General features: G+C 47.3%; 1 protein-coding gene across 11 annotated transcripts in view; it reads right to left on the bottom strand.

Annotated features, from left to right (window-relative positions):
* The window catches only part of LOC126998622 (microtubule-associated protein futsch-like), a 129803-nt gene that overhangs the window by 86028 nt on the left and 17912 nt on the right, over positions 1 to 25863 (bottom strand). For 10 of the 11 annotated variants that reach the window (XM_050860544.1, XM_050860546.1, XM_050860553.1 and 7 more), the window contains 4 exons: positions 21014 to 24536; positions 20456 to 20550; positions 16175 to 16222; positions 9306 to 9470 (listed from right to left, as the gene is read on the bottom strand). In XM_050860544.1, the coding sequence (XP_050716501.1) occupies positions 9306 to 9470; positions 16175 to 16222; positions 20456 to 20550; positions 21014 to 24536 (3831 nt within the window). The remainder of the gene's footprint in view (positions 1 to 9305; positions 9471 to 16174; positions 16223 to 20455; positions 20551 to 21013; positions 24537 to 25863) is intronic. The other variant, XM_050860545.1, reaches the window with a different exon arrangement.

Here is a 25863-nt window from a genome sequence, read left to right on the forward strand (position 1 = left end):
CCTTGGTCTCGGTCTTTCCTATTCAAGCCCATACCTCAAGTGGGATGCTGCGTATCACAATATTTGCTCTCGTTTGTTGTCTCCATGTCTCCGTGGGTGGGGGGGAGGGGAAGGGGAGGGGAGGATGTGTGTGAGGGTGGGGGGATGTCTGTGTGTGTGTGTGTGTGTGTGTGTAGCAATAATAATAATCATAATCTCATAAATCGTAAACAAAAACAGAAAAAAGAAAACAATATTAATGGAAGACTGATGCGATGAAGAAGTAAACAACAACAACAACAACAACAACAACATCAGCAACCATAACACTTTCGAGCGGGTAAACAAACAAACAAACAAACATTTCATCACCTCCACCACACATGAGTAAAGGAGAGAAAAAATAAAAATTAAAACAAAGAAAATAGGAAGATTAATTTCAAAGCACGTGTGAAAACAATATAAACAAGAAGAAGAACAACAACAACAGAGAAAGAGGAGGTCAAGTAAAAAAGAAAGAGTAAAAAGTTGAAGAAATAAAGCCTGACAAGTTTCAAGTTTTTTCTTCCTTCCTTCGCTTCGTTTTGTTTCCCAGAAGTGACGCAAATTAATCCTTCTCAGAGAAACTATACTGTAGGGAGGAGGAGGAGAAGGAGGAGGAGGAGGAGGAGGAGAATAAAACCCAGAAGGAAGGAAGGAAGGAGGGAAGGGAGTAAGAAAGACGGAGAGAAAGAAACTATACTGTAGGGAGGAGGAAGAGGAGAAGGAAACTCCAGAAGGGGGAAGGGAGGAAGGAAGGAAGGAGGGAGGGAAAGAGGGATGAATGAATAAGTGGATCGATGAAGAAAAATTTAAGACAGAAAGAAAGGAAAGAAAGAAAAAAAGAAAGGAAGGAAGAGATGGAAAAAAAGAAAAAGGAAGGCAGGACTAACGAACGTATGAACAAAAAAAAAAAAATGAGGAAAAGGAAAAAATAGAGAAGGGAAAGAGGAAGAAAAGGAGATAGGGAGCAGAAAGTTAAGAGGGAGAATGGAGTGAAGGATAGGGAAAGCAGAAAGAGGAAAGATTTACATAGATACATAGATAGTTACATAGATAGAAAGAGATAGGTACATAAATAGATAGATAGATAGATAGATAGATAGATAGATAGGAGTGGCCTAGCAAGAATAAGGGTGGAGTAAAAGAACAGAAAATAAGGAAGTAATAAAGAGTTGTGGAGAGAGAGAGAGAGAGAGAGAGAGAGAGAGAGAGAGAGAGAGATATGACACGGAGAAAGTGAGAAATTCATGGAGGTAAGAAAAAAAAATTAGTGTGTGAAGAAACTTGAATTGTGTGTAAGGAACAGACAAACACAAAGAAAGAAACGCAAACAGACATAGACACGAGTAAACAAACGGTGCTTAAAGAGAAGAAAGAAACATGGATGGCCTCTCTCTCTCTCTCTCTCTCTCTCTCTCTCTCTCTCTCTCTCTCTCTCATTTTTTTTCTCATTCATTCCCGATATTTTTTCCCTTTCCGGCATGGTGTCTCTTTACGTTCAAGGCGCAGAAACTTTGTCACACTACCACCAGGGTCATAAAACTACCCCTGGAAATGCCCACGACGCCCACGAAAGCCTTGTCAAATGTGTGTGTGCCTGGGCAACGAAATGTTTTAAAAATATGACCATAAGAATACGGGCTTAAGACTTCCACCAGGGTCATAAAACTACCCCTGGAAATGCCCACGACTCCTATGAAAGCCTTGTGATATGTGTGTGCCTGGGAATGTTTTAGAATATGGCTCCTAAGAATACGGGCTTAAGACTTCCACCAGGGTCATAAAACTACCCCTGAAAATGCCCACGACTCCTGCGAAAGCCTTGTGATATGTGTGTGCCTGGGAATGTTTTAGAATATGGCTCCTAAGAATACGGGCTTAAGACTTCCACCAGGGTCATAAAACTACCCCTGGAAATTCTCACGACTCCTATGAGATATGGCTCCTAAGAATACGGGCTTAAGACTTCCACCAGGGTCATAAAACTACCCCTGGAAATGCCCACGACTCCTATGAAAGCCTTGTGATATGTGTGTGCCTGGGAATGTTTTAGAATATGGCTCCTAAGAATACGGGCTTTTGACTTCGTTCCACAAAAAGCCACGCAATACTTACTACCGTACTTATTTCTCAGACCTTAAACGAAAGAGGCGCAGCTATGAATACAGGTTAAGACCCTTCCACAAACAGCTACGCACTACACTCACCTCTCAGACCTTACACGAGAGGCGCAGCTAAGAATACAGGTTAAGAATTCCTTCCACAAACAGCTACGCACTACACTTACTTCTCGGAGACCTAACACGGAAGAGGCGCAGCGGAGGGGTGGTAGTAGGGTTTAGTCCTCCCCAGCAGACACCCAGGATAATACATATAATCAGAGGCCTTTCGGGGAAGAGCGCGAAAGCCGATCCTTCTTATATCTTGCGCGACAAATCTTACGGCGAAGGAAGAAGTATAGTTAAGACTCGTTGGTTTTGGAATGTATGTAGACGCCTGAAGCTTCTGTGGGTAATAAACGTAAGGAGATAATAGGTATTTTTTTTTAAAGTTCTGGATATTTGTGTATGTTTCGTTTAATCTCTCTCTCTCTCTCTCTCTCTCTCTCTCTCTCTCTCTCTCTCTCTCTCTCTCTCTCTCTCTCCCCGCACCGTGCATGCCCTACTGCTCTTTACATAACCCTCCCTCTGTCCTTCCTTCTTTCCCTCTCCCTCCCTCTCTGCCCCCACTTCACCCTTCTTCCTTTCCCTCCCTCTCTGCTCCACTCTCCACCCTCCCTCCCGTCCTCTCTTCCCTCCTTTGCTTTCAGTCTCTGCTCCATTCTGTCCTTCCTTCTTCCCTCCTCTCTCTTTCGTTTTCCCGTCCATCTTCCATTCCCATCGTCCTTCCCTGTTCCTCTTTGCCACTGTCTCTGCTAACTCGACTTTTCTTTGGGGTCTCACACGGATTTTTTTGGAGGAGTAGCAACAAGTGTTTTTTTGTGTGTGTTTGTGTGTGTCTTTAGTCTGTCTCCTTCACCTAAAAGAATAAGAAACTTCCCTCCATAACCTAACAACGGACAAAAGAAATACTCAAAGAAATGCTGAAAAAAATACTAAAATAAACACTAAAAGACATACTGACAGAAATACTACGTTCCAACAGTATAGCCAAATGCCTTTAACACTATATACAGAAGACGGTTGAGAATGCGCAGCCGAAGATACACTAACTAATTGGTATGGTGTGTGTGTGTATGCCTGTTATCTACCTGACTAATCAACGCCTCGGTCAGGTATGAATACGTCCGTCCGTCCCAGATGTGTAAGAACGACCTTGAGGAACTCTGACTCAGCACAGGAGTGTGTGTGTGTGTGTGTGTGTGTGTGTGTGTGTGTGTGTGTGTGTGTGTGTGTGTGTGTAGGTTTTAAACACTCAAACAGGGAAATAGACAGACAGACAGACAGACAGACGGACAGACAAACAAACAGGAGAAAACGGAAGAAGAGTGATACAGTGAGATAGACATGCAGACAGACAAACAAAAAAACAAACAGACAAAGACAGACGGATATACACAGACATACACAGGTGGAGGAAAAAGAATCAGGAGGGATGGGCAGGAAAGGCCGAGGCGAGAAATGTTGTGGCGATAAAAAACAGGTGTGATGATATGTGCTCTGGAATGCAAGTCACAGGTGTCCGGATAACACACACACACACACACACACACACACACACACACACTAAGCAATGACGAGAGAGAGAGAGAGAGAGAGAGAGAGAGAGAGAGAGAGAGAGAGAGAGAGAGAGAGAGAGAGAGAGAGAGAGATCCTCCTTCCTATCATTATGTGGGTATTGTGTGCAATTCTTCAAGTGGAAATAAGCATAGCAAACCGTGACCACGCTTTCCCTTTCTCCTCCTCCTCCTCCTCTTCCTTCACCTACACTTCCTCCTTTTCCTCCTCCTCCTCCTCCTCCTCCTCCTACGCAGTTAATTTCTTCATAATCAGTTGTCTCCGTCCTGTGATGAGTAATCCCTTAATACCTTATCTTCTTATCTACGGTGCTGACGAATTCCACAGATTACAACAGGGTGAGGCTCTGATAACAGACGGGAGATAAAGGGTTGGAAGGTGACTGACAGAGGGGAGAAGGAGGGAGGGAGGGGTTGCGAATGGTACAGGAAGAGGAGAGAGGGGGGGGATGGGATGAGAGTACAAAGATGAGTGATGAGGTAGTTATGGAGAGAGGGAGGGGATGGTAGTGCTAGGCTTGAGGAAGGGGAGTGATGCAGGGATATGAGATGGTACGGGAGATGAAAGGGAGTGAGGGAGGGAGGTTAAGGATCGAAGGGAAAACGTGGACGTATAGGGAGAGAGGGAGGAGGTAAGGATGGAGACAAGGGGGGAGGGGGTGGCAATGCTAGGCTAGAAGGAGGGGAGAGGTGTAGGGATATCTGCTGGTACGGGAGAGGAAAGGGAGGGAGGGAAGGGAAGGATTCCAAGAGACCACATCAGAACAGTTAACAAACATACACCATACAACCGAGCACTGTCACTGTCTTCCTTAATTCACTGTACCACTTCATCTCTACCCTTTGCCACTTTACCTTTTGATATAACGAGAGAAAAAAAAGAGGCTGGCGGAGTGCATGGTGTCAGGAATCAGAACAAGAGGTGGATGTGGATGTCCCTGCAGGTGGGTAGAAAGGATGTCAAGGCAGGACGGATGACAGAACGCGGGCACTGTGTGTGTTTGTGTGCCAGGAAAGAGGGCATGTGGCGATGCTTGGAGGCGAGGACGGGTGGGAGGGATATCAGCACAGGCGCGGGAGTGAGGGAGGGTGGAAATGGTATCGTGTGTGTCAAAGGGGAGCAGCAATGAGTCAGTTCACAAGCGACACCTGTTGATCTGAGAGCTTGTGTGACCGGATGACGCTCAGATAAACAGATTATCGCTCCGCCTCGCCGCCCCGGGGGAGCGGCCGAGGCAGGCACAGGGAGGCAGGCGCTCTCCCTCCCCGTGGGAAGGGCGATCAAAATGACGCTGGGAAGAGAAAGTCTACTTGCAACGTGCGTCATTAGAAGCAGGGAATGCTGATCACGGCACAGCCTTAACCCGCTGTGGTAAGTGCGGAGAAAACAGACTAACGGAGGTAATCATTCTAATGTGCAGTCTCATTAAGTCACGCGAAGGAAAAATATTAATAACCCCGTTGAGAGACCATCAGTGACTAGATGAAAAGAAGGAAAGCACAGAGTAAAGAGCTAATGGTGGGAAGACATCAAGTGTGTGACGAAGAAGCGGCCACGCCGGGTACTCACAGCATGCTCTCCACACGCGAGCCCACCCCGGCGTCGGTCTCCACTTGGTCCTGCGGCACGCTGTCCAGGATCACGTTGGCCCGCTGATGCTTCTGGTCCAGCATGCCGCGGTACATGTTGTACACAAGTTTGCGCACCTGAGGGTCAGACGGGTCCACCTTTGGCCCGCCACCAGTGCCGTTGGCGGCCACGCGCACGGCGGTCCTATTGGCGGCACCGTTGGGGGCGGCGGGGCGACCGTTGTGGTTGTTCATGGCGGTGGTGAGTTAATTAGCGTGTGGCGGAACCTGAGGCAACTCTTGTAACGCGGCCAATGTGTGTCCGGTGCTTCAAGGATGACCACAGCCACCTCAGATCAAATATCTAAATTTTCCACCAAAAAACTTAATAATCATTCAGTAGCAGCGTCCGTCTGGATGATTTGCAGGTACAAACACTTAATTAACGTGAAGGTGGAGCCTCGTAAGGTACTGGCCGCTTGGGGACGCCCGGGCACTGCTGACACGGTGACTAGAGCGGCGCGGGACGAGACGCAGCGATTCCACCACCTTCTCATGCAACGTCGCCGAGCACACGACTAGCAGCCAGTGGAGGCCAGGGAGCACCCGCCCTCCAGCCGCCGCGCCCCCTTCCTTGCACCTCCTCCACCTCCCGTGCGCCTCTCCCCCTCCTGGCGCCGCGCTCAACTTTGTAGTCTTCTTCCACGTCTCCCATACTAATTCCCCTAAAGAAACATTACTGTCACGCCTCGTCTGCTGATCTGCTCTTCCTGCTGCAGTCAAAGGTTAGTCAGCACAAGGGAAGAGAGTATCGCTGGATGCGGTAATGCTCGGGACGTTAACTCCTCGCAAGGGTTTAATTTAAGTGTGAACTGGCAACGGTCAGAGACTTCGATGCAAGACAGCGCCTGACCGGCTCCACACGACCACCGCTCCACCTGCTGCTGCTGCCTTCCTGACTGACCTATAGCACACACACACACACACACACACACACACACACACACACATCGAATTACAAATATTTAGTGCATGCAAGATAGCAAACACTTGAGGAACACACACACACACACACACACACACGCATTGCAAATATTTCCTGCACCGAAAATAACAAATGCCTACGGAACACACACACACACACACACACACACACACACACACACATCATTACCATCGTCATCAACAACAAAAACAACATCGTCATCACCATTTGCATCGTACTAACCAAAGCGGCCCATTATTAGAGAGAGGAGGCTGTTAAACACGGAAGGGGGATGGAAGAGGGAAGGAAGGGGAGTGTATGGTCAGCTGTCTAAACAACGCCACCACCACCACCATCACCATTACAAACACCACCATCACCATATGCTCACCATCACCATACACTCAACATACACTCATCAATCACCATCACCATACACCCAACATACATTCATCACTCACCATCATCACGCACTTAACATCACCACCATCACCATACATTCACCATCATCACCATCACCATACAATCATCATCACGAAGGGTACAAGAGGAAGAGGATGGGATGGGAGTGTGAAGAAGGAAGAGGTAGGTATGAAGAGCACCACCCTCACCACCAACAACTATCCTTTAATGTAACCGCGACAACCTCCATTATCTCAACGCTAAATACCAACAACAGCAACGATAATGCCCTCTGAATGCACACCACCACCACCACCACCACAACCACATCACGTTCGCAACACCCAGACACCAGACAGCATAACAACAGGCCAGCACACACAAACACACACACACACATATACACAGTAGCAACGGCGGCAGCAGCGGAGGAGGTGATGACAAGGGAGCAGCCGAGGGAGAGATGAGACGTCCAGAGCATGCATAAGAGAGAGAGAGAGAGAGAGAGAGAGAGACGTTACTGCTGGGTTTGGCGGCGACGCTCAGGGAATTCATAACATAGCCATGACGTAATCCCTCGGAGCGGAACTGCCAAACTGCCGCTCGCACTGCCAACGTTACTAGCCTATCTTGTACTTAGCGCATCGCAGTCTTCGTGTTCTCACCCTAAGTACATAGAGAAAGACCGATAGTTTATGGTTTTGACACGAACATTGATAGGCTAGCGTTAGTGGTGTGGTTGTGGAAGTTTTGGGGACGTGAGAGTAGATGTAATGTTATGAATGCGAGAACCTGCTGGTAACACTGCTCAACGATCGCCGATGTTTACCGCCAGACACGTGAAGACCACAACCTTATCGCCTCCCGAGTGTGATAGAAGGCGAAGAAAGGCTGCAGAGGGAGAGGGAGGAGGAGGTGGAAGTTCTCTGAAGGGAAGGGGTAGGAGAGGCATAGGAAGGGGGGAGAGGGAGAAGAAGGGACGCTAAACAGAGAAAGTCCAAGCTCATCGCCTCCTGAATTTGATGGAAGGCAAAGTCAAGCTGCAAAGGAAGGGGGAGAAGGAAGGGGAGGGTCTCGGAAGGGGAGGTAGGAGAGGTAGGAAGGGCAAGGGTATGAGAGAAGGAGAAGGGACGCGAAACAGAGAAAGTCAAAGCTTATCGCCTCCTGAATGTGATAGAAAGCAATGACAGGCTGCAGAGAAAGAGGGAGGAAGGGAAGGGTCTCTGAAGGAAGGGTAGGAGAGGTAGGTAGGGCAAGGGTAAGGGAGAAGGAGGGAGGGAGGGACGCGAAACAGAGAAAGTCAAAGCTTGCCGTATGAGTCACCAAACGTGGACGGCTTCCCGCCAACCTGACGTCACCACCCGGTCCGGTCAGTCAGTCCCAACACCCACGCATGCCTCTGTTACCGCCCACTCACTCACTCCCTCGCTCTCTCCCCCACCCTCCTCTATCATTCTCCCTATCCCATTACCTTGTTCCTATTCGCACCTATCCTAACCCGTCCTTGACTGTCCTTACCTCGGCTCGTCTTCCTCTCTCGCTCTCTACGCCCATGCTTCCCATTGATATAGTGTTTAAACCTTTTCCTGACACACCTGACAACATTCTCATTGCCTTTCCATCCCCTCACGATCCTTTCCCCTTCCATCCCCTCACGGCCCCTTTCCCATACCCAGCATCTCTCACAACCATCCCTCTTCCATTACGATTTCCATATCCTTACCCATATTCTAACCTTACCCTTCCCCTTCCAACACGTCCCTCAGTACCCTTCCATCTATCCCCTCACGACCCCTCCTTCCCTTCACCCTGGACCCTTCACAATATCATTACTCGGGTCGACAAAAACGAGAGGAATGTTCACGGCCTGCTGTTCTGCTTCTTTGCCCTTTCATGCTGCAAAGGGCGAGCCAGTACTGCGCGGGAACAGGTTTGCGGGGAGGATAACTTACCTCTTGAGTTGGGCGTGGCAGCGGCAGGAAATAAGAGAGACGTGGTGAAGAACAACAATATATAACAAAGGGAGCTTCACTGACGTTCGTAAAGACGTGGTGAAGAACAACGATACATAACAAAGAGAGCTTCACTGACGTTCGTAAAGTGACCTGCCTATAGTAGCTAATAGAGCTTTGTTTAGCGAGTGAACAACAAGAAGAAAGAGTTGCAATTCATATAAAGATCTCAACCAACGCTCCTCTATGTATCACGGAAAGACAAACCTAAGAAAGAGTACCTGCGTCAGCTGATGGTTTGCAGGGGTACCTTTTATAAATGTCATCCCGTTCAAAAAAGGGGAAAAACACAACTGAACAGAGTACATAAAGACTACACTGACGCTCATAAATGTACCACGCAAAGACGAATCCTTGAGAAACCAAGCACCACACTACACTGATAAAGAGAAGGGGAATATAGACGAAATAAAAGAGGGAAAATATAGACGAAATAAAGGAGGGGAAATATAGACGAAATAAAGGAGTACATACCTAAAGTAGCTCTGGTCTTACCCCTTGACTCATACTCCGAGGCACGACGCACCTTTCTACCTGTTTATGGAAAGGGGAAAGAAAGGAGAACTAAAGGAAGACATACCTGAAGTAGCTCTGGTAGTAGGCCTCGTAGTAAGCCGCGTAGTACTCGCTGAGGAGGCGCGAGTAGTCCACGGGGTCAATGTCGCCCTGGCTTGAGTCCTCCTGCAGGTAAGCCTCCTCCTTCTCCCCCGCGGCGTAGGTGTGGCGCCGCGGGTCCTCCGAGGGGCTAGGAGGGGGGAGGGGGACACGATGAGAGAGAGAGAGAAAGAGAAGGAAAGAATGAAAGAGAATGAAAGAATGAATGAGAAAGAAAGAAAGAAAGAGTGTGTATTAATAGACTGATTGTTATAAAGGAAGAAAGATAGATAAACGGATAGATAAAAAGAAAGATAAATAGGAGAATAGATAGATAGAGATCAACAGAGGATAACTGATTTATTAATACAGACTTGTTGATGCTCCAGCAATCTAAATATACGTACTGAAGTTTCTATATTCAAAATGGTGCTTTAAAACAACTAGAAATTACTGTAACAAAAAACTCTAGGGAAATTTAGGACTGCAAAAAATATATAACCATTAATGGGACAAAAAGAACCACACGAAGAAAGTTGAACCTAGCTATTTAATAAGAATAACATAAAAACATGGGGAAAATACGTGTACGGGGGAAAATGAAAAAAATGGGGAAAAATGGGGAAAATGGAGAAAACACATGGGGAAAATGGGAAAATGGGGAAAAATCATGGGGGAAAAAGGGGGAAAAAATTGGGAAAAATACGTGTACGGGGGAAAATGAAAGAAACAAAATGAACACCTTCGCCACGTCTTAGTGCGGCTATGAAGACTAACTAAACAAGCCACAGTATTGTACGTAACCTAATCTATGTTGTACTGGGTAAGGTAAACTGTGGTAACCCGGATGGCACTCTGGCCCAGGGTTCAGGGTTAATGGGTTCTTTCTCACCACAGGCTCCGCAGATGAGACCCGAGCCTTTCACAGCTATGGCGTATAGATAAATAGATATCCCTCAAATGGCCGTATCTTGACTACCCCTCAAACTGTACCGTAACTACCCCTCAAATAATAACATGGCCGCCCCAGAAGGTGAACTTGACCTCCTTCCTACACCAAGGTAACAGACGCAATAGCCAGTAGTAATAAATAACGTAAAAGTTTATTCATGCGTGTGCGTATATGAATATGTAAACGTTCCCTTGACAATGCAAGCATCTCCTGAACCGGTACAAACATCTGCTGCCCAGCCAAGTCAAATAATAAGATATAGTAACGCCGTCCTTATCCTTAAGTTTATATTTTGTTCTGCGGCAAACACAACTCCATTTTCTTCTTCCCTGCCTTAATTAATCCCTACTGGGGTCGGCCACTCTTGTATGTTGTCCCCATTATCTTCTGTCCTCTGCATCCACTTCGTCCAGACCCAGCTGCCTCATCTCTCTCTCTCAACGCCAACTTACTAAGAGCTTACACGTGGCTCAGAACTAAAGAAAAAATCACGAAAAGCTTATAGATGGCTCAAAACTTCAGGTAATCTTACGAAGAGCTTACACGGGTCTCAGAACTAAAAATACACTCACGAAAATTTAAATGTGGATCAAAACTAAAAAAAAATAAAACTCATTTGGAGGGTTGACTAAAGAAACTGATCTTCTTCATACAGAGCGAAACAAAAAAGGTGTTTACATGCTTCACTTCACTCTGGCTCTTGCGTGAGGGCCGTTACTCTGGACCTGTGAGCCTTAGAATACCAAGCAAGTCCTTCTCCTTCCTTACGTGGCTTGTTGCCGGGAAAGACTTGGCAACCCTAGATATGCTTGCATGGCTACGGTTCCCTCCTCCCTTCCTTCCTTCCTTCCTTCCTTCGTTCGTTCCTTCTTTTCTTCGTTTCCTGTCCCGTCCGTTCCTACTTTCCTTTCTTCCTTTGCTGTCCCGTACCTTCCTAAATTTCTTACTTTCCTGTCGCGTCCATTCCTTTCTTCCTTCCTCTCTTCCTTTCTTTCTTTCCTGTCCCGTCTCTTCCTTCCCTCCTTTCCTAGCTCGGCACCAGAGACACTTGCATGATTACAGTTCCTTCCTCCCTCCCATACTTCCCTTCTTCATTTCTTTCTTCCAATCCCGTCCCCTCCCTTTCTTCCTTCCGTCCCTTCTTCCGTTCCTTTCCCGTCTCGCCCTGTCCCTTCAAGTCCCTTTCCCAGCCCGGCCTGAACTCGATCTTCTGGTTATGACGCATCCCTCGTCTGTAGTAAATAACCGGTCAAGACGAGGCCCGCAAACAGGTCTATCAGGACACAGAGTCATTGTGAGCGAGGAAAAATAGCACAGGGAAAAACAAAAGAAGCCAAACCACTACGAGGAAAGAAAATAATGATGACTAGCGTGTGGGATTATTATTATTATTGAAGCGACTATACGGCAGTTTCTCTATGCGGAAAATGGGGACACACACACACACACACACACACACACGAATGGATCAATTTACAACGACAGTCAGTGTGCGCAGATCAAATCGAAGCTAAATATAGGTAACGGTGCGCCTTACTTAACTAATGAGGACGTGGGAAAACCTTAGCAGCGACCGTATTTAATTTTGTGATGATCCGATACGTCTTGTGATATGTTAAAGATGTGGTGGCTTGAATGGCTTTAATTAATCTGGTTTGTTTGTTTTAGATATGTGTATAGATCGATTTCCAAAGTCTGCATAGGATTTCAATTAAGCTGCATCGGCCGTATTAATGTGATGATCCGATACGTCTTGTGATATGTTTAGAGATGAGGTGGTTTGAATGGCTTTAAATAATCTGGTTTGTTTGTTTTAGATATGTGTATAGACCGATTTTCAACATCTGCATATAGAAGTTGAAACTATTTCCTTATTTTTTCTTATCTTTGAATGGCTGTAAATTTATCCGGTTTGCTGATGTGTGTGTGTATAAACCGATTTCCAACATCTACATACAGGATTTTAAACTGTTTTCTGATACCATTTCTTTTTGCGTCGTTGTTGTTATCATTCTTGTTCTGGTTATGGTTACTGTTGTTGTTGTTTTTGTTGTTGCAGTTTCTGTTGATGTTTTTGTTCTTATGTTTCCTTGATATAGCGAATTTTAAAAAGAACATCAGGATCTTCACCATTCTTCTTATTAATCTTCATCGTCATCATTATCACCCTCAATTCACAGTCAGAATCTTCACTATATCGTCATCCTACAACCATCATCCTCTTCCTCCTCCTCCTCCTCCTCCTTATCATCATCATCATCAGATCATTAACATATCCAAGTGTATGAAAGGAAAATATCATTAGTCATACACACACACACACACACACACACACACACACACACACACACACACACACGCACGGTCTCATTAGTAGCAACATTAAAAACAGAACCATGCATGCAGAAGCCACCCACCTCCTGCATAATATATTTCCCCTTATAACCTACTACTTTAATTAGCCCTCTAAAGTGTCATGCATAAACAACCCAAACCAGCTCCTATAATATATTTCCCTTTAAAGCCCCTCTGAACATTAACATCACCCACCCACCCCATCTTTAGGCCACTCATCTATTGTACAATATATACACTCATCTATGCACTCTTTTATATAGGCAGTGATTAGCGGGCTTTTGGGGCTTTTGTTTTCTCACTTCTCTTTCCTTTGAGCTGTTTCCTTTACTGTAAAATAAACACAAAACCCACCGCCCACCAGCGTCTCCAGAGCGGTGGGTGGAGTGGGCATGGAGGGTGGGGGTGGGGTGGGCTTGGAAGGGAGGGTGGGGTTGGGTTGGGAAGGGTACGAGGAAAGGTGGGGTTGGTGAGGTGGGCGGGGAGGGTCAAGCCACACTGCGCTGCTAATGGTGTCCCAGGGAGGGTAAAAACACAGCGAAGCGGAGTGAACGACAGACGGACGGACACCAGACTGGAGTGGATTCAAGGTTAAAAGACCAAATACATCTATGAAGCGGTCCACAAGGCGCCGACTGGCCTGGGTGGAGGGGGTGAAGAAGGTGGCGGTGGTGGTGAGGGTGTTGGTGAAGGCGTTAAGGGTGAAGAAATGTGTGATGTTGATGGTATTTTTGTTTTTCTTTAGATCTTGGTTTTGAGGGAATGGTGGCGATTTGGTTTGGTTTGGTTTGGGGGAATGGTGATGGTGATGGTGGTGGTGGTGAGGGTGATGAGGGTGAAAAGACGTGTAGTAGTGGTGGTGGTGTTGGTTGGGAGGGGGGGTGATGAGTAGTGGTGATTTGGTGTGGTTGGTGGGGGTGGTGATGGTGGCGGTGATGGCGATGGTTCATAATGCGTAGTGATGATGATGATTTGGCCTTGGGTGATGATGATGATGATGATGGTGGTGGTGGGGGTGGCGAAGGTTGTGGTGGGGATGGTGAGGAGAGTGATTGGTGGTGGTGTAGGGTGCGGGGGGGGTGATGATGGAACTAATAAGAAGTTTTGGTGCCGTTGGAGGTAAAATATATTGTGGTGGTGATAGTGATAGTAATAACTCTTCTTAGGTTCGCTTTCTTCTGTTGCCAAAAGGAGGTCTGCAGCCAAGCCCTCAATGTTGAAAAAGTGTGAGAGTGTGTGTGTGTGAGTCCATTGAAGTCAGTCCTTGCAACGACGAAAACAAATCTAGTTAAAAAGTAATGTGTATCCAAAACAACTTTATAATCAACAAAGAAAAACAAGGAAACTGAAGTAAGTCGAGCGTATACCAGGAAAAATGAATGATAAACAAGAGATTCTGATTACCACCTGAATTAAAAAAGTAAAGAGAGGGAGAAAGAAAGGCGGAAAAAAAGAAAGACGTAAAAATGAAAGAAAGAAAAAAAGAGGAGAGAAAAAAAGGAAAGAGAGGAAAAAACAAAGAAAAAAAGATAAAAAGGACGAGGTAAAGAATTAGATTGAAGAGAGAGAGAAAAAAGAAAAAAAGAAAGATGTAAAAATAAAATAAAGAAAGAAACAAACAAACAAAGAGAAGAAAAAACAAAGAAAAAGACAAAAAGGGACGAAAGAAATAAAAACAAGGTAAAGAAAACGGACAAAATAAAGATAGGCAAAGACAGACAGAGGCAGAAAAGGTACATATCGAGTGCCAGAGACAGACAGACAAACAGACAGACAGACAGACAGACAGACAGACAAACAGACAGACAGACAGACAGACAGACAAACACCTTATAAAACAAACAAGAAAAGACAACCTCAAGGCTACACGTGCAGAGTGGCGGAGGCCCAACACACACACACACACACACACACACACACACACACACACACACACACACACACACACACACACACACACACACACATACACACACTCATCCCCCAAACACACACACACGCACACAGACACACCTTCAAGGGAGCGCCCACCTGGAGACATTTCCGGTCCTTCCCCACTACCTAGGCGAGGCGTGAAAGATCCGATCCATCACCAAGATAGAGATCAACGAAGATGCTCTGTGTGTGGGAGGCGTATGGGCGTGGGTTGGCCCGCGTGTACCGACCCTGTGATGCCTGTAAGAACCTGCTGTTTCGAACTCAGAAGTGTGTGTGACTGAGGTCCAGATATGCGAAGGGCAGATGGGGAAAAAACTAAAAGAAACGCTGTGGACGAGAACCCAACGATGTGTATATAGAGCAGAGGAAGATAAGGGAACTAGAGACGCTATATAAGAAAGATATGAAAAAGAGAATGACTTAAAGAGATATTGTAAGAAAGAGTTCCCAAGATACATAACGATGAGGATAACGAAGCAGAAACTGGAAGAAAGAAAAAGTCCAAGATGGTACGTACATCAGGGAACGAAGATATTAAGATTGTGTAAGAGAGCTGGGTTTAAAGACACGTAGAAAAGAAAGAAAACAAATAAATTGAAAAGAGATACTAGAAGAAAGAGTACACAGAACAAAGGAAGAAATTACAAAAAAAAAGGTAGTACATAGATTAAGGAACAAAGAAATTAAGAAAGTGTAATAAAGCTGTGTTCAAAAACACATAGAAAAATAAACAAAATAAATAAACCGAAAGAGATACTAGAAGAAGAAAGAGAAAGTCAATTAAGAGTACACAGAACAAAGGAAGAAATAAAATAAAGACAAGAGAGACAATTCAAGGAAGGATCAGAGTTAGTTAAATAAAGTTCAGAAATGAGAAGAAGCAGTGACGGAAAATGCCACGACAAGCAAAAAACAACAACGAAAAAACGGGAACATAGATAACAAGATGCACTTCGAACTCTCTTTACTTGGTTGCTAACTAGAACTGATACGGGAATAGATGATGATAGCTTTCTGAAGTGCGTGTGTAGGTGCATGGTAGAGATAAAGTGTAAGTAGAGCGAGTATTGACGATTGTGGCGGTGGAGGGCTGTGGTGATTGTGGTGATGGTAACGGAAGTGAGGTATTAGTCAGGACGGAATACTGTGGTTATGTTCGTAATTTTATAGAGAAGAAAAGGGATGTGTCGAGTTACTGGAAGATGGCTGGGGAAGAGGAAGGATGTGGTAAGGATGAAAGAAGACAAACAGAGGTAAAGGATTAAATTAAAGAGAGAAAAAAAAAACGAAAGATGTAAAAATAGAAGAAAGAAAGAAACAAACAAACAAAGAAAAAAAAACAAAGAAAAAGACAAAAAGTGACGAAAGAAATACAAACAAGATAAAGAAAACGGACAAAATAAAGATAGGCAAAGACAGACAGAGGCAGAGAAGGTACATATCAAGCGCCAGTGACAGACAGACAGACAAACAGACAAACACCCTATAAAACAAACTGCGAAAGAGGGATGTGGTAGGGGTGATGGCGGATGGTGGAGGAGAAAAAGGGATGTGGTAGAGGTGAGTGAGGGTGGATGGGTCACACCGTCACACACGCCACACCAACTTACAGGTCGCCTTCTGAGCCGTAGCCCGTGGCCTCCTCCGCCGGTTGCGAGCTTTGGGGGAGCAAGACACATGAGTCAACACCTCGCCAGAGCAGATCAAGCGTGAAGGCCAAGCACAACACGCTCTCAGACGCGCAACAGAAATAAAAGATCATTCTACATCAACCAAAAAGAAGGCATTATTAACAGATATGCCTGAAGCGACTCGTTTGGGTTGTACAATGACTACAATCTCCATCGTTCATCCTTCTCTCAATAAACCAAACCAAGGTGATGGGAAATATGAGTGAAACACCTTGAATTCCATCTTTTCCTCACCTCACCCGAAGACATGGTGATATGACTACATGTTTTCTTTCATTCTTCTCTCTTCCTTCAACAAAACATTCATGTCTGCGAGAAAAGAGGATTGTTATTCCTCCTAAATTTGAGTCGTTTTAAATAACAATATGAGAGAATGAGTGTCCCTTTTTCATTCTGTTCTCCATTCACAACAAACACGTATGGAACCCGAGTTCATGACTAAAATACCACTTACTACATTTTATTCCATTCCTTTCTCTGTTCACCGTACCCGCAGATAAACTCATATGTATACAATGTTAATCTTTCATCCTCTTTCTCTTTATCTTCAACTTTCACGAGGATGGGAGCGTACGACAACAACTTCCTTCGTTCATTCTTCTCCATCTCCATCATTCATGCAGGAACACAAGTGGAGGTCTCCCCCTCGCCCCCTCACATCCTTCATTCACTCTTTCTCTTTATCTTCAACATTCGCTAGGAGGGGAACGTATAACAACAACTTCCTTCGTTCATTCTTTTCCATCTTCGCCATTCATGCAGGAACACAAGTATCCTCCCCCCCTCGCCCCCTCACATCCTCGCACATAACCTTAGTGTATATACCCCGCCCATCCCTGCATGCCCCGACTCCCGGCCACTCAAGTCAGAGCCACACCTCGTCTCAGGGCCACGGCATTCCACACACCCACCGGCATGTTTGACTCCCAGCCGAACTCACTCCACCCACTCCCCTGCTCCACCTACCTACCCACCCACCGACCAACTCTACCTATACCTATCCATCCACATTCACCGACACACCCACCGGCCTCCTCGACTTCCGGCCCAACCCAGGGACGTGACCACTCGCACTGCTTTTGTTTCATCATAAAGTGACGACCCGGAACCGACAGCATCGAAGAAAACATGTAACCTACTCTTTATGCTCGAAGAATTTAGACCGACGGGAAAATTATGTAAAAGACACTCGTAAATATAGAGTAAGTGTTGAGCCTCGACGACCCCAAGCCAGCGATGCAAACAGCCAGCCGCAGAGAGTGAGGAAGACTCGTCAGAAAGTCACCGCCCGCATCAGCATCTACGTAACATCATCCAAGAAAGCGGTTTTAAGCTCTTCCAAGACCTCCGGACATAGATTTGATATACCATTTTCTTTGGCATCCCTCTTTCCTTTACAAGAGCCTCATATCACCGGCGTTTTCTTATATAACCTCTGTCTGTCTCTTTATCACAGTGAAAAAAGGAAGCTTGCTCTAACATACACTGAATTTAGTTTGAAGAAATTATATATTACAAAATTTCAAATTATACAAGACTCTATCTAGCTAATATGCTTATGGAAGGGCGTCAATTGAATAATAATAAACATATCCACCACTCACGTTGCAAATAACTATCTCAAATGTTTCCCACCGTATACGTCGAGCTGGCAACGAAACCCCAGCTCAGACTTTTACCCTTTCCTTGGCGCGGCTGATTAATGAGCTACTGAAAAAAAGAGACGAGAGAAGAATGTCAGAGTGAGCAATTCGTCCCGAGGTAACGAGGCCTTTACTCACCACATGCTCGGAGGGCGCAAGTTATTCTAGTACCATCGTTTGTTTCTCGTTTTCAAGGGATGACTTACACGAGGACAGGTAACGGGCGAGGTGAGGGCGGGAGATACTGGTGTGTCTATATCGGGCATGGGACAGGCTGCCATCAAGGACTGCATAAACTATAGAGGATTTATTTTTAAGTGATGCCTATAGCCCCAGTAGGCTTTCTTAAGGGGCCTCTTGAAAAAACAACACCCAGTTAGTGGCGCAAGCGAATTTTATTTAAGTGGTTGACGTGATATATGAGTCTTCCTTGGCCCATGCTGCCCCCGGTGCTCCACTTGAACGAAATCACTGAAGTTAAGGTTGAATGAAAATCTGGGTAGCATGTGGGTAATCTTCCACCACTCGACGATGCTTGGAAATTATCAGCATGCACCAGTGGGACCCAAACCTAGGTCTTCGGACTCCCCACGCCCGCACACTGACCACTCGACCACAAGAACAGATGAGCTCTCGTGTCCCGTACTTAGCCAAGACCATGATGGGAAAGGTACAATGGAGGGAAGTTGCCGATGTGTTTATATGGCGTCTGTAAGGTTACCCAAGCAGACTATGGAGAGGAAAACGTAGGAAAGATCCTCCCTTGGTAAATTGTAGCCTTTTTCACTGTCCTCAGAATCTTGATATGCAAATGTCTGATAAGTGTGCTCGCCTTAAATAGACACGCATGAGTGGTTAGCCAACACCCTGCTACCAAATGAGTTACTGTTTGGAATATTTTGAATTTTGGCGAAGTTTGAAAAGGCACCACTGCTTTTCTTGGGAAGTTATATATATCCTTTTTTTTTATTTTCACTTTATTGATAAGTAAATTTCTGATCACCTCCGCCACCGCCTCAAACAGCTTCTTCCTTTCTTCCTTCCTCTTCTCCTCGTCTCGCTTCTTCCTTTCTTTTTTCCTCTCCTCTTCGTCTCGCTTCTTCCTTTCTTCCTTCCTCTTCTCTTCGCCTCGCTTCTTTCTTTCTTCTTTTCTCGTCTCTTCGTCTCTCCTCATCCCTTCGCCTCTCTTCCTCTTTTCTTTCTTCTTTCCTCTTTCTTTCTTTCTTCTCGCCTCTTCTCTACTCATTTCCTCTCTTCTCCTTTCTTCTCTCCTCTTTCCTCCTTTCCTCCTCTATTCTCACCTCCTACCAAAAACTCAACTACCAAATTCGCTACCACTGAAAAAAAATTGGATAACATTGACTTTGGGCGAACCACGTAAATTCAACACGACTTTCGGTATACAAGAAAATAGTGCTTCGCGATTTCACAGAGCCTAATCATATCTTTTACTGCGAATATATACAACTGATTAGCGTATACATAGCCGAGATAGCCGCAGATACAAGACTTACAAGTGAGTTATCGCTGCACAAATCGCGTTTTATGGCACACTAAAGAAGATAATATATATACAAGACGAGGCATAAGGAAACACGGTACATTTATAGATCACGTTTCTGTTTCTTGTCATGGCATAAGAGTCGCCCGAGGGAGTGATTTAGACGCTATATTTTGTTTTCTTGAGGTTGGTCTTATCCGGATGGTCAGTCACTTTGTTCATGAAACCTTGTCACATTACACCCCGTCCAGTTCCGCCTCTTCCCGTCCCTCCTCCCAAGCCCTTATACAGGGAGCTACGCCGTGTCACCATCCACACCTCCGTCTGTCTGTCTCACCTGCCCCACCCTGCCCCATCTTCTTCCAACTGCCTGTCTGTCTCACCTGCCCCACCCTGCCCCATCTTCTTCCAACTGCCTGTCTGTCTCACCTGCCCCACCTTGTCCCATCTATTCCCCACTATCCCCTCTCAGCCTCCTCTTACACTCCTCTAGCTTACCTTATCCACTATCCACTCCTCTCCATCGGGTTTCTTCCTCCCCTCCACATGCCTTATCCAGCCCTTTCCTTCCCCTGCATACCCCATTCACTTTCTTCCTTCCCATCATAAGCCCCATTCACTTCCTGCCTCCCCACCACACACATATCCTATCCACTTCCTTTATCCCCCTACATGCCCCATCCATTCCCATTTCACTTACCCCAATCCCTATTCACTACCCATTTCCACACCACCGCCTCCCAAACTCCTAACAGACTCCTTCACTCCACAGATCAAGCATTCCCCGCCTCCCCACTCCCGCAAGACTCACTCACTCCCCCGCATCACTTTCTCCCAGGATTACTCACTCCCTGCCTCCCCACTTCCACCAGACTCACTCCTCTAAGGCTCCTTCACTCTCTCGCATCACTTCCTCCCCTGCAGTCTCCCAGCATCACTCACTCCCCGCCTCGCCCACTCGTGCCCCGGCCAAGCCTCGTGGCCCCACCCTCTCCTTGTGTGGCGAGACCTTTACCCAGACCTTCCCTCCACGCCCCGCCCACCCAAGGGACCTACCGGGCAGCGTGCGGGCGTGAGAGCGTTTCCTCGCTGGTCGCGTGCCTCAGTCTGGTGCGGCTCCTGCTGGACGGAAGTGGCGGCTTTGATGACACCTGGTGGAGGAGGAGTTTGTTAGTGTTTTTAGTGTCCCTCGCCTCCAACAACAAGACCAGGACCAAGCCTTCCTTCAGCTAGAGGTGCGTGGACAGTCTTACGTCAGGACATGCACAGAGAAAAAATGATAGACCCCAAACATCCGGAACACTGACGTACTTGGGAGTATCTATCCTGCAGAAGACTTTGAAGAAGGTAAATATGAGTGTGTGTAGGGGGGGGAGGGTGCTTGTGTGTGTGTGTGTGTGTGTGTGTGTGTGTGTGTGTGTGTGTGTGTGTGTGTGTGTGTGTGTGTGTGTGTGTGTGTGTGTGTGTGTGTGTGTGTGTGTGTGTGTTAAGATGGAACAATTAATGGATTTTTTTCCTCAGGTAACTTGGTGCTTCGCCTAAGATGCCTACAAAAGTAAAAGGATGAAAAGAACGAGAAAAAAAAGTTAATATACTACCTATAGTTCCGCTCACCTGTTGGAGATCTCCGAGGCTGCTGGAGAGACAGTGAGGCAGCGCCCACGCCCCTGCCGTCTCCCTGCTGGCCTCCTTCAGCACCCCCGCCCCGGCACCGGCTCCAGCCTCCGCTCCTGCCACGGCCGCCGCTGCCGCCGCCGAGGCCCCGCCGCTTAGGTTACCCGTTGACTTGGACAGTTTGCCGTGGGGCTTATCGATGGGCCTGAAGCCGAACTCCATTGGGTCCGGACTGAACTTGGTCACAGGCAGAGTCTTGGTGCTCCGCAAGTCCCCTGTGCTGGACGCGTTTCTCTGTGACGCGCTCTGGTCCGACTTCTGAGTGGCTGTCTTCTGTTGCTGCGGTGCTGAGAGCGGCTGTGGCTGCTGCTTCGGTGCTTGGTGCTGGAGTTGCTGTGACTGGAAGATCTTTACCTGGTGGCGGTACTGCTCGGAGTCTGACATGGCTCGTTCAGCGGACTTTCGGCGCTTTTCCCGCTCACTCTGCTTGCGGATCTGCCTCTCCAAGTTGCGTATGGACTTTTCCTGCGCCTCGTACAGCTCCTCCTCGCTCTGGGCACGCAGCTCGGTGAACTTCTCCTGCACGGGCGGCGACTCATCCACATCCTCTTCGGGCACGCTGTCCCACTCGGAGGCGTAGTCATCGGAGTCGTAGTAGTGTGCACGCTTCTTCTCCTCCAGGTGGCGACGGTAACTCTCATAGGCCTCAGCTTCATGTTTCATCCTCTCCTCCTCCTGCCGCTTCATCTCCTCCATGCGTCGCTGTTCCTCCACCTCCTCGCTTCCCAGTTCTGCCGTCGCCTCCACCACAACCTCCTCTCCCCTCCAACGTGCCTCATGCGCCCTTTGCCTCTCCTGCGCCACCTTCCTTCTTTGCTCCTCCTGCCTTCGTTCTTCAATCCTCTGTCCTTCCTCTCGCAGTTTTTCTTCTTGTATACGTATTATTTCCTGCAGTTTCCTTTCCTCTTCCTTCCTTGCTTCCTCTTCGCGTTTTCTCTTTTCCTCCAATCGTCTCTGCTCCTCTTTCTTAATCTCTTCTTGCCTCCTCTTCTCCTCTTGTATTCTTCTTACCGCTTCTCTTCTTTCCTCTTCTTTTCTCTTTTCTTCTCTTTTTCTCTCCTCCTCTTCCCGCCGTTTTACCTCCTCTTTTCGTTTTCTTTCCTCTTCCCGTCTCATCTCTTGTTCTCTTCTTCTCGCCTCTTCTTGTCTTCTTAACTCCTCCTCCTTTCTTCTCGTCTCTTCTTGTCTTCTTAACTCCTCTTCTCGCCTTCTCTCCTCTTCCCTTCTCCTCGCTTCTTCCTTTCTCCTTTCTTCTTCTCTTCGTCTCTCCTCCTCCCTTCGCCTTTCCTCCTCTTTCCTTCTTTCCTCTTCCCTTCTTCTCGCCTCTTCTCTCCTCATTTCCTCTCTTTTCCTCTCTTCCTCTCTTCTCCTTTCCTCCTCCATTCTCATCTGCTCCTCCCGCCACCGCTGCTCCGCCAACCTCTTCTCCTCTTCTCTCTTCTTCGCTTCCTCCAGCTTCCTCCTCAGTTCGGTGGCTCTTATCTGTTCCTCTTTCATCTTCTCTTCCTGCGCTTTCTCTTCTTCTAACCTTTTCTGTTCTTCCATCAGCTCCTTTCTCCTCTGCTCCTCCTGCTCCTTTCTTCTCTTCTCTTCCAGTTTCCTTTCTTCCCTTCGCTTCATTTCTTCCTGTATCCTCAGCTGGTCTCTTTTAAACTGCTCCTGAATACGCCTCTTTTCCTCCTGCCTGACTTTCTCCTCGAACTTCTTCCTCTCCTGCTCGGCAATCTGCTCGTAGTGTTTCTTCTGCTCCTGTAAGCCCTTCGTTCTCTCCTCGTCCCTTCTCTTCTGCTCCTCTATCTTCCTCCGTGCTTCCTGTTTCTTCTTCTCAGTGTGCGCCGCTCGCTGATCCCTCCTCTTCTGCTCTGCCGCCGCCACCTGTGCCTCCGTGAGTGGTTGTTCCCCCTCAGTGCTGCCGTCAGACCGCCTCTTTGCTACATTCGCCTGCTCGTGCGCCCGCCTCTCCTCAGACCTGAGTCGCCGAGCCTCGCGGGAAGCCTTGTTCTGGCCGTCGGAGGAAGACTGGCTGCCGGTCCGCCTTGCAGCTCCCTTTTTCCTCTTCTCCTCTAGTTTCCTCTCTTGCATCTTCCTGATCTGGTCATCGCGGACTCGGTTTTCTTCTCTCAGTTTCTCTTCGTTCTCTCTCTTCGGCGGCGACTCTTTTTTGGTACCTGTATCCTTCCCTTCAGCCGGCGGAGCGTCGTTCTTGCCGACAGACGAGACTTTGAAGGAAAACGACGACTCTTTGGTCACTGCTTCCATCTGAGTGAAGCTTGCTGGTGGCGCCGCCTGGCCGGGGCTGGAGTGTTGCGCCATCTTCGCCACGGCCCCCGCGCCCTCTTGGTCAGATGACGGAGGCTCTTTTGAGATCGGCGATTGAGGCAGAGGTGGCACTTGGAAAGGAATGGGCGACTGGAAAGAAATCGGTGACTGTCGGGGACCGGGGGACTGCGGGAGAAGTGGGGGCTGGCGGGGACCGGGGGACTGCTGATGATGGAAATGCGTGTGCCGCGGGACTGGTGACTGGCGGAGGATGGGCGACTGGCGGGTGGGCGTGGACTCCCTTCTCTTGGCTATCATCATCATCTCCTCCAGCCGCCGCTTTTCCAGGATGAGCTGCTGAAGCTGTCTCCTCTTCTGTTCCTCCGTCAGCAGCTGTGGGTCCTGAACCTCCATTGTCTCTTCTCGAGTGTCCTTGGGTAAAACAGTCCTGGGGGTCGGCGGGAGCTGCGACGAAGACTGTGAGTTCTGGACGCTGTGGTGCACCGACTGTGACTCGTGATGGGTCGTCTGCTGGTAACTGTGGAAGGTTGACTGGCTCATGGAGTGCATCTGCGTGCCCTGCTGGAACTGAAACTGCTGGAGTCTATGTGAGAGGTTCGGGGAGTTGTAACTTGGGGACAGTGGCGGCTCCTCTTCGCTCTCACTTACCAGCTGCTCCTGTGGCTGCTGCAACGCTGGTGACTGTGGTAATGGTTCGGGTTGCATCAATGCCTGTGGGTGCTGTTGTGTTTGTGGCTGTGTCTGTACATGTGGCGTTGGTGACTGCGGCTGAAAATAGAGATGCGTCTTTCGAAGGAGGAAATGAGGCGGAGAAACCATCTGTGCGCGGGGCGAGAAAGGTTCAGTGGGCGTGGAGTAGACAGACGTGACGGAGGTAGAGGTGGGGGAGGATGGCACGTGGCTCGGCGAGGACAGGTCTGGCGGCGTGACGAACTGCGAGGACGGAGTGGTTATCTGCACGGGCGGCGACGAAACCTGCCTGACGGGTGACTCTGAGAGGCGGGACGGAGACGTGAGGCCCCGGGTGGGAGAGCCCAGGTGAAGTGGAGATGGGTACCGTTGGGAAGGCTGTGGGGAGGAGGTGAGGGCAGGAGAACACACCGTCCTTGCCCTGCACTGGCGCTCCTCAACTATTTTCTGCTCTAGTTTCTCTTGGTGATCCAGGTATTCCTCCGCTAGGTCCCTGCAAGGGCGCAAAACACATTATTGGAATGAGAAAAAATGGCAAGATGTGTGATTAAATGAACTATTGCGTAATTTGAAGAAAGATAAAAGAATAAATCCCATTACTGAAACGAAAAATAATAGAATGATGTATGATTGAAGGAACCGTATCTCGCAATTTGAAGAATGAGAACAGAAAAAAAACCCAGAATATTAGAACGAAAAATAATGGAAAGATGTGCGATTAAAGGAACTATCGTGGAATTTGGAGAATGAGAAAAGAGAAAACTGATTATTGGCACGAAAAGTTATGGCAAGAGGTAAGATTAACCCGGTAGCAGCGACGGACCAAATTTGTGGCTTTACCGTGTACCAGCGACGGGCCAATTTTTTCCCATGATATAAACCCGCAAAATAGATGATGCCTAAACTGATCACAAATACGTTGATAGGTATATATTATGAAATGGTTTGCGTGAGAGATAATTTTTTTTTCAAATTCGCTTTTAGAGCTTTTTTGAAACATGGTGATTAAATGAAGGGTAGCTATCGCGAAACCTAGAGAAAGACAAGTGCATCAGTATACCGCCTCTTCCCTTGGCTATTCCCGTTAGAGGTCAGCACAGCGGGTCATCCGTTTCCTTCTCATAACATGAAAATCTGATTTGATGTGGCCCAGGCTTTACACCCAATGCTCTTTCTTCTTGACGCAATATACTTGAAGAATCTACATCAAGGCGAGCACCGAGACGAACTACCGCGCTTTGTATAATTCAGATTTCCATAGCAATTTCAAAGCGTTTAATTAGCGCACAATAGCTCAACGGTCCTTATCCAACTCAACAGTGCACTGCTTTGTTGTGTAACGTTAGTTGAGGCTCCACTTTACCGTTTCACAAGGCAATGCAATTTTAAAGCCAATAATTCGCACACAATATCTCAAGGGTCCTTTTGGAACTCAACACCGCTCTGGTTTGTTGTATATCGTTAGTGTAAGCTCAACTTTACCGGGTCAAAAGGCGATTTCAAAGCGTATAATCAGCACACAATACCTCAGTGGTCCTTTTGGAACTCAACAGCGCACTGGTTTGTTGTATATCGTTAGTGTAAGCTCAACTTTACCGGGTCACAAGGCGATTTCAAAGCGTATAATTCGCACACAATAGCTCAATGATCCCTATCAAATTAAAAGGAGCGCTGGTGTGTGTGGTGTTACTGTAGGCTCCACTTCACCGGGTCATAAGGCACGCCGCGGGGACAGCACACACGGACGAAGCAGAGAGGTACAAACGCAACACACCGCCTTAGTCACGCGTGCCAAAAAGTGTTCCCGCCTGTTTGTTCAC

The sequence above is a fragment of the Eriocheir sinensis genome, chromosome 14, assembly GCF_024679095.1.
Source record: "Eriocheir sinensis breed Jianghai 21 chromosome 14, ASM2467909v1, whole genome shotgun sequence".
Lineage (NCBI taxonomy): Eukaryota > Metazoa > Arthropoda > Malacostraca > Decapoda > Varunidae > Eriocheir > Eriocheir sinensis.